The sequence below is a fragment of the Gopherus evgoodei genome, chromosome 3 (genome assembly GCF_007399415.2).
Source record: "Gopherus evgoodei ecotype Sinaloan lineage chromosome 3, rGopEvg1_v1.p, whole genome shotgun sequence".
Lineage (NCBI taxonomy): Eukaryota > Metazoa > Chordata > Testudines > Testudinidae > Gopherus > Gopherus evgoodei.
In genome coordinates, this window is record NC_044324.1 from 218,267,791 (window position 1) to 218,273,845 (window position 6,055).

The 6,055-nt window shown below is 48.5% G+C and overlaps 1 protein-coding gene across 2 annotated transcripts; it reads right to left on the reverse strand.

The window, feature by feature from the left end:
* Nucleotides 1-482: 482 nt before the first annotated feature.
* RBBP9 (RB binding protein 9, serine hydrolase) lies at nucleotides 483-4,580 on the reverse strand. 2 transcript variants are annotated; one of them, XM_030558099.1, is made up of 5 exons: nucleotides 4,447-4,580; nucleotides 2,818-2,860; nucleotides 1,927-2,032; nucleotides 1,202-1,287; nucleotides 483-897 (listed from the first exon to the last, which is right to left on the reverse strand). In XM_030558099.1, exons 1-5 carry the CDS (start codon nucleotides 4,561-4,563, stop codon nucleotides 671-673), a joined length of 579 nt encoding a protein of 192 aa, XP_030413959.1. In that variant the 5' UTR covers nucleotides 4,564-4,580; the 3' UTR covers nucleotides 483-670. The 2 variants fall into 2 exon arrangements, with proteins under 2 accessions (XP_030413959.1, XP_030413960.1); XM_030558100.1 differs by lacking the exon at nucleotides 4,447-4,580 and adding an exon at nucleotides 3,178-3,311.
* Nucleotides 4,581-6,055: the final 1,475 nt, after the last annotated feature.

A 6,055-nucleotide genomic window follows, 5' to 3' on the forward strand; every position in this document is an offset into this window, starting at 1 on the left:
CACAGAGCTCTGCCCGCTGCCCCTGCCCGCGCACCAGCTCCGCATGCCCATTAGCTGGGTACCAGACAATGGGAACTGGGGAGTGGGGGTAGTGCCTGCAGGCAACAGTCACGCAAAGCTACTTGCGCACCTCTACCTAGGAGCTGGACCTGCTGCTGGCTGCTTCCAGGGCACAGCGTGGTCCATGGTGCCAGGACAGGTGGGAAGCCTGCCTTTGCACCCTAGCTGCACCGCTGACCAGGAGCCTCCTCAGGTAAGTCTGTGCCCCAACCCCATGCCCCAATCCCTGCCCCAGCCCAGAACCCCTTCCTATACCCCAAACCCCTCATCCCTGGCCCCACCCCAGAGCCTGCACCCCCAGTCCAGAGCCCTGACCTCCTCCTACACCCCAACCTCCTGCCCCAGCCCAGAGCCCCCTCCCACACCCTGAACTCATTCCCAGCCACACCCCACAGCCCTCACCCCTGCAGCCCAACCCTCTGCCCCTCCCAAACCCCTTACCCCCAGCCCTGTTGGGTTGCAGGCATCAACAATTTTCTTCAACTAGGTCCCCAGAAAAAATGTTTGAAAGCCACTGCTCTAGATCTTTGCTCTCAAATTGCTCAGTAGGAAATACAGCCTGCAGCTCCCGCCCCCAAGGTAAGGAAATACAAAATGAACTGGCCCTGCTTTAAGCAGCACTGTTGAGTATTCCCTGGATCAATCTTATTAGCTCATTGAATTCACTGCTCTGAAAGTGGCCCCTGTCTGTGAACTTGTATAGCTCTGTGTTGAGCTCATTGGCCACTGCCTGCTGCTCGCTCCAGGGAAGGAAAGGATCATCTGTGGAAGCAAACTGCACAATACGATGACAATTAGCCTTGATCTTCTCCCATTGCCAAGGTCGGTTAAAGTATCCTGAAGGGCACAAAGACAATCATTATGGAACAGAGTGTAATCTCTCTGTAGTATCTTCAGTGTCCTATTTACTTCCTTGTAAATTTCCAATGCAAACAAATTTCTTCTTGGGAACAGAGGCAAACTAGGAGCAGTCACGGATTTAAAAGATTTCTGACTGCAGTGTGAAGCAAGCAGTCTCAGCTTTGGCAGCAGATGTGTTTGAAAGGACAGGACTCTCCTTTCAAATGATTAGTGAATGTCATGCCAGCAATTTAACTGGTTCAAGAGAAGGCCATGCATAGATCAAATGAGATCAACTTACCACTCTCTCTTTCATTCTCATCTCCCAAGTCAGAAACGTAAGCAGACACTAAAATAATTGCATACACCTTGTGAGTTTCTGCATACCTGAGGGGAAAAAAGGAGCCAGTGACTAAGCAGGCTGTACATCGTTCTGGGACACAATACACAGTTCCTGTCATTTTAAGCAGTTTGCTAAGTGCTCACAAACACCTTTGGGAGATGGTTTTTACCTTCTAATCTATCAGTTAAGAACATGAAAAAAATCCAGATTGTTTTTACATTTAAAGGCAAATGAGAAGCAGGGAACAGCAGAAGCCAAGACAGTAACTGATTGAATCTGACGGCAGGGCTTTACAATGTTCTTTCAGCAAAGCTGGGGTGATGTTCATGTAAAAGATTTGGACAGGTTACAGCTACAGGCAAGTCACCCAACGATTTTCAGATGGATCGTGTAATGCCAGAGCACCCAAACTATTACATTCAATTTAGCTGGGGGTGTTTTATCGTGACGTTCTGTCCCCATTGTTACATGTCCAGTTTTTCAATGGCAGATAAGAGGTGCAATACAGAGCCAATCCTGAATCCCTTACTCATGGTTCTATACTCACACTGATACGGGGGGAGAAGGGGGGTTGTTTTGCCATTGATCTCAAGTCAAGCAGAACTGGGATCATTAGCTTAAATGGGCCTGTTCACATTAGAGTGTGAAACATGAAGCTCTGTGCAATGTCCCCTGTACTGTACCTCATGGCAGCAGCAGCACCAGAACTATGTCCAATAATGATAGTCTGCTCATCGCAATGGAGTTCCGATTCCATGAACGGCAGCCAGATACTCTCTCGAGCTGTAACTGATTTTTAAAGAAATGTTTTGTGTTTCCTTATCTGGCAAAGAATGAGCTCTTCTCCTCCTCGCCACCCCGGCTAGCATGCTCTGTGTGCGTCTCTTTCAGGGATTGTCTCTCTATTTAATTCTCGGTGTATTTAGTGCTTGTGAAAGGGGTTAAGTTAGCAGCCCTGGAGACCAAAGGCCTCTGTTTATCACCAGTATGTGTCCAGGGTACGCTGCAGCTGTGCAAATTCCAACCACACTATCCCACCAAAGTGCTTCCATATGGAGCTGCCAGGTGTAAGGGTCAATGTGTGGTTTAACCTCCAAGGCTCAGTCTTTGGCCTCTTGGCTGAGATTGCCAACAAAGAGACCAGTCCTGATGGTGGCAGTGGCGGCGTTGTGGACACCAGTCTGCTGGAAACTGGGCTGAGACAGAGACTATTTGTCTAGTCTAGAACTACTGGCAAAAATAGCACTCTGGAACATTAGCCTTCATGAACACTTCCCCATTGAGCTCCCCAGTTTGCTCCAGCTCATTCAGGGCCCTGTGGAATCTCTGGGGCTTGCAGGACTTAGTCAAGCATGTACTGTCTAGGCACGTAGCATTCAGATGAGCATCCCAAGCCCTCTTCTCATTAAAGCATTTGAGCAGGCTATGCACAATGGATCTCCCTGAGGGCTGGGGGCGCAGCAGCTCCCCAAGCATGAAGACAGCCACTGAGATAATGAATATTAGCCTGCACTTTCTGGAAATATTGAGCATAGGATAAGGCAAAATAAGGGGACAAGAAAAAACAGACTTACTTGGGTCAGGCATATTTCGAAGTATACACTGGAAACCAGGTATCTGTGTGGAGAAGACCAATGATTGCACTGTCAAAGGTTGCACAGTCCCTTAGCAAACAAAGTTAGCAAACTATTGCATTGCTTGCTTTCCTCCAATGGGTCTTCGGGATTATAAAGAAGGGCCTTGCTACAGTGTGTCAGGTTGAAAGGTTAAATGCCTGGGGAATATGGAGAAGAGTGAGTAGCTAGTATTTACCTAGTGCTTCAGAAATGTAAAGCACTGTTCACACTGCGAATTATTATAGCCTGGGTGGAGAGAGATTAAGGATTCTACAAATATTCCTCATTTGAATGACCAGCAATCTCTCTCAAACATACCTTTTGGGGTTCTCCCTTGGGTGACCAATCACTGCACTCTTGTGCTTGCATCTTGCTAAGAGCGATCCCTTATTTCTGTGCTAACTTCCTCCTCCGTATGATGTCAAGTGACTGAACTTCATAACAGAAATACCTGAGTGGTATTACAGCGAACAAGGTAAGAGTCCCTAGAGGACCAATAAAACATCATACTCTGCATCCTTCAGGCATCACTCAAATCAGCATGCTAGATCTTCCCCCAAAAGGGAGCTTTGAACAAGCCTGGGGGGGAGATGTTATATGACAGAGACAAGAATCACAGAAAAAGTCGCTTACTTCTAATGCTGAACAAGGAAGTTTGTTAGAGTAAGAAAAACAATATGATCTCTCTCTCTCTGCTTCAATGCAGATTTTCTGCCTACACCAGAGGTTCTCAAACTGTGGTACGTGAGCATCATTCAGGTGGTCCGTGGATAGTTCCCTCTAAGGAGCATGCCTGGGCAGCCATACACGAGAGAATGAAGGGCCACCCACCTAATTAGTGGAGCCCTGCAGGCATGGCTCCACTAATTAGGTGCGTGGACCCTGGAGAAGATACACATGTAAGGTGAGGTGGTGGCCTTGGGGGCAGAGAACAGGGAGTAGTAGGAGGGACGGGGCAGTGGGGTGAGAAGAGGGTATGGGGGGAATTTGGGACGTGCAGGGCTGTAGCAGCCAGAGAAAGAACTGACTTCCCCCAGCTCCAGGGCTGCAGCTGCTGGAGCTAGACCCCGCTCCTTCCCAGCCCTAGCTAGGGGGTTGCTGCGGCTGCTGGAGATAGACCCCACTCCTTCGCAGCCCCAGCTTGGGGGCTGCTGCGGCAGGGGAGAGAGGGCACATCCATCGCATTAGAAAGGTAAGACTACTGATATTAAAATATGAGTTGTGTGCTTTTATGTCTAGGACAAAAAGTTAAGTTGTTTTTATATAACACTTTTATGCAAAGCACTTGACAATAGTTAGCTAACGGTACAAACAGCATTTGGAAAGATCATTAAGTGGTCTGCCAAGACCCTCAGCAATTTTAAAGTGGTCCACAAAGAAAATTTAGACCCTTCGCCAGTCCCCCTCCTGCTTGCCAGCTGTGAATTTAAAGAAAGGGAACCTATATGCTAAACTTCACAAAAGGGAAGCAGAGACGGGGGCACACAGCTGGACAGGGAGGCTGATCCAGGGTGTTCCAAACCGCTGGTGGGGAGAAGAGTCAATAAACACAGTCAGATCAATCCTTTTGTCATGACCACGTCTCACCTCCTCCAGTCCTTCCCACACCCATCCATACCAGTTGGATTTCTCTACATCGCCTGACCCGTTCCCAGGCACTATAACAGCTCTACTGGGACGAAGCTGCGGCTGCATCTGGAACATGCCGCAACACTGCAGCAGGAGGAGCGGAAACAGTATTTCAAGCCAAGAAGAGGGGATGCTGGGAAATGGAGACAGAAAGGAGGCATCTTGGGAGTTGTAGTTTTCTTTGTAGAAAATCATTCACAGTGTGGTTGTTGCTGTCATCTGTTCCTCTCTGAAATGAGCTAATTTAGAAGCCCCAAAGCACAAGTTCAGGAGACAAAAGCAACACATCAAAGACCTGCAAATCACAATGGAAGATAGCGCCTTACCTGCTACTTGGCAATTTTGTTTGCAGTGTTTTGGTCATGTTGGTCCCAACTCCCAGGATATGAGAGAGACAAGGTGGGGAAGGTAACACCTTTTATGGAACAACTTCTGTTGGCGAGAGAGACAACCTTTCAAGCTACACAGATTTCTTCTTCTTGTTAATTTTATTTCCATCTTTTTGTTGGATGTTTGTACAGGGCCTAGCACAATGGGGCCCGTCCTGGTCCACAGACACTAATGCAATGCAAAATGCTATTATTTTTTTCAGGAGATAATATTATCAATATACCTAAATGTGTATGCATACATTTCAATAATGGTTGTGTATGGTTTTGTTTAGCAGTATGTATTGGATAGCTGATATAATTTTTGAAAGACATAGTGTAAATATATAATACAGGCTTGTATTTTTGATAAGGTAGGAAAATTTGAGAATGTAATCGGCCTTTGGGTTCTCTGTCTGCTGTATGTGAAAGGTGCAAAGATTGTCTAAATGGTTATAATTGTCGTTAGATAATTAAATAGAATAGGCTGGAATGTCAAAGTTAAGGTTGCAAGTTGTAGGGTAATTCTGAGTTCTCTGATGAGAGCACTGAGTTGAATTGAATGTGTTAGGCTATGGCTACACTGGCGCTTTACAGCGCCACAACTTTTTTGCTCAGGGGTGTGAAAAAACACCCCCCGAGCGCAGCAAGTTACAGCGCTGTAAAGCACCAGTGTAAACAGCGCCCCAGTGCTGGGAGCTTTGCTGTAAGCTAATCCCCTCAGGGAGGTGGGGTGGTGCTGGCGCCGCGACCACACTTGCACGTCAAAGCGCTGCCGTGGGAGCGCTCCGGCCTTAGCCTAATGAGATAGCTGCTCCGAGTCTGGGGTAGGGGGACCAGATGTCCTGATTTTATAGGGACAGTCCCGATTTTGGGTCGTCTTCTTGTATAGGTTCCTATGACCACGTCTCCCCCCATCGTGATTTTTCACATTTGCTGTCTGGTCACCCTGGTGGGGTGACGGTTTGTGCCAGGACGCGGGCCCCCTCGGAGGCGGCTCTGTGGGGTGGGGAGGTGAGCACGTTTGCCATGTGGGCTCCACCTCGGGGGGCGAAGGGCGAGGTGCCTTGGTGAGCCGCACCCATGCCCAGGGCACAGACAGCGGGGGGGGGGCACCCCCATCACCATGACTCACAGCTGCCCATCCCCCGCTCCACCCCCATCCGCCAGCGCCCACTGGAAGGGCGAGTCAGCGCTAA

Bases quoted from the DNA above. Each gene is read 5' to 3' on its own strand.
- RBBP9 (XM_030558099.1), bottom strand. From the start codon at position 4,563: ATGTTCCAGATGCAGCCGCAGCTTCGTCCCAGTAGAGCTGTTATAGTG. The intron at 2,033-2,817 runs GTAAGTCTGTTT...TTTAAAAATCAG, and splicing joins TCGAAATATGCCTGACCCAA to TTACAGCTCGAGAGAGTATC. The intron at 1,288-1,926 runs GTACAGTACAGG...TTTTCCCCTCAG, and splicing joins GGTGCTGCTGCTGCCATGAG to GTATGCAGAAACTCACAAGG.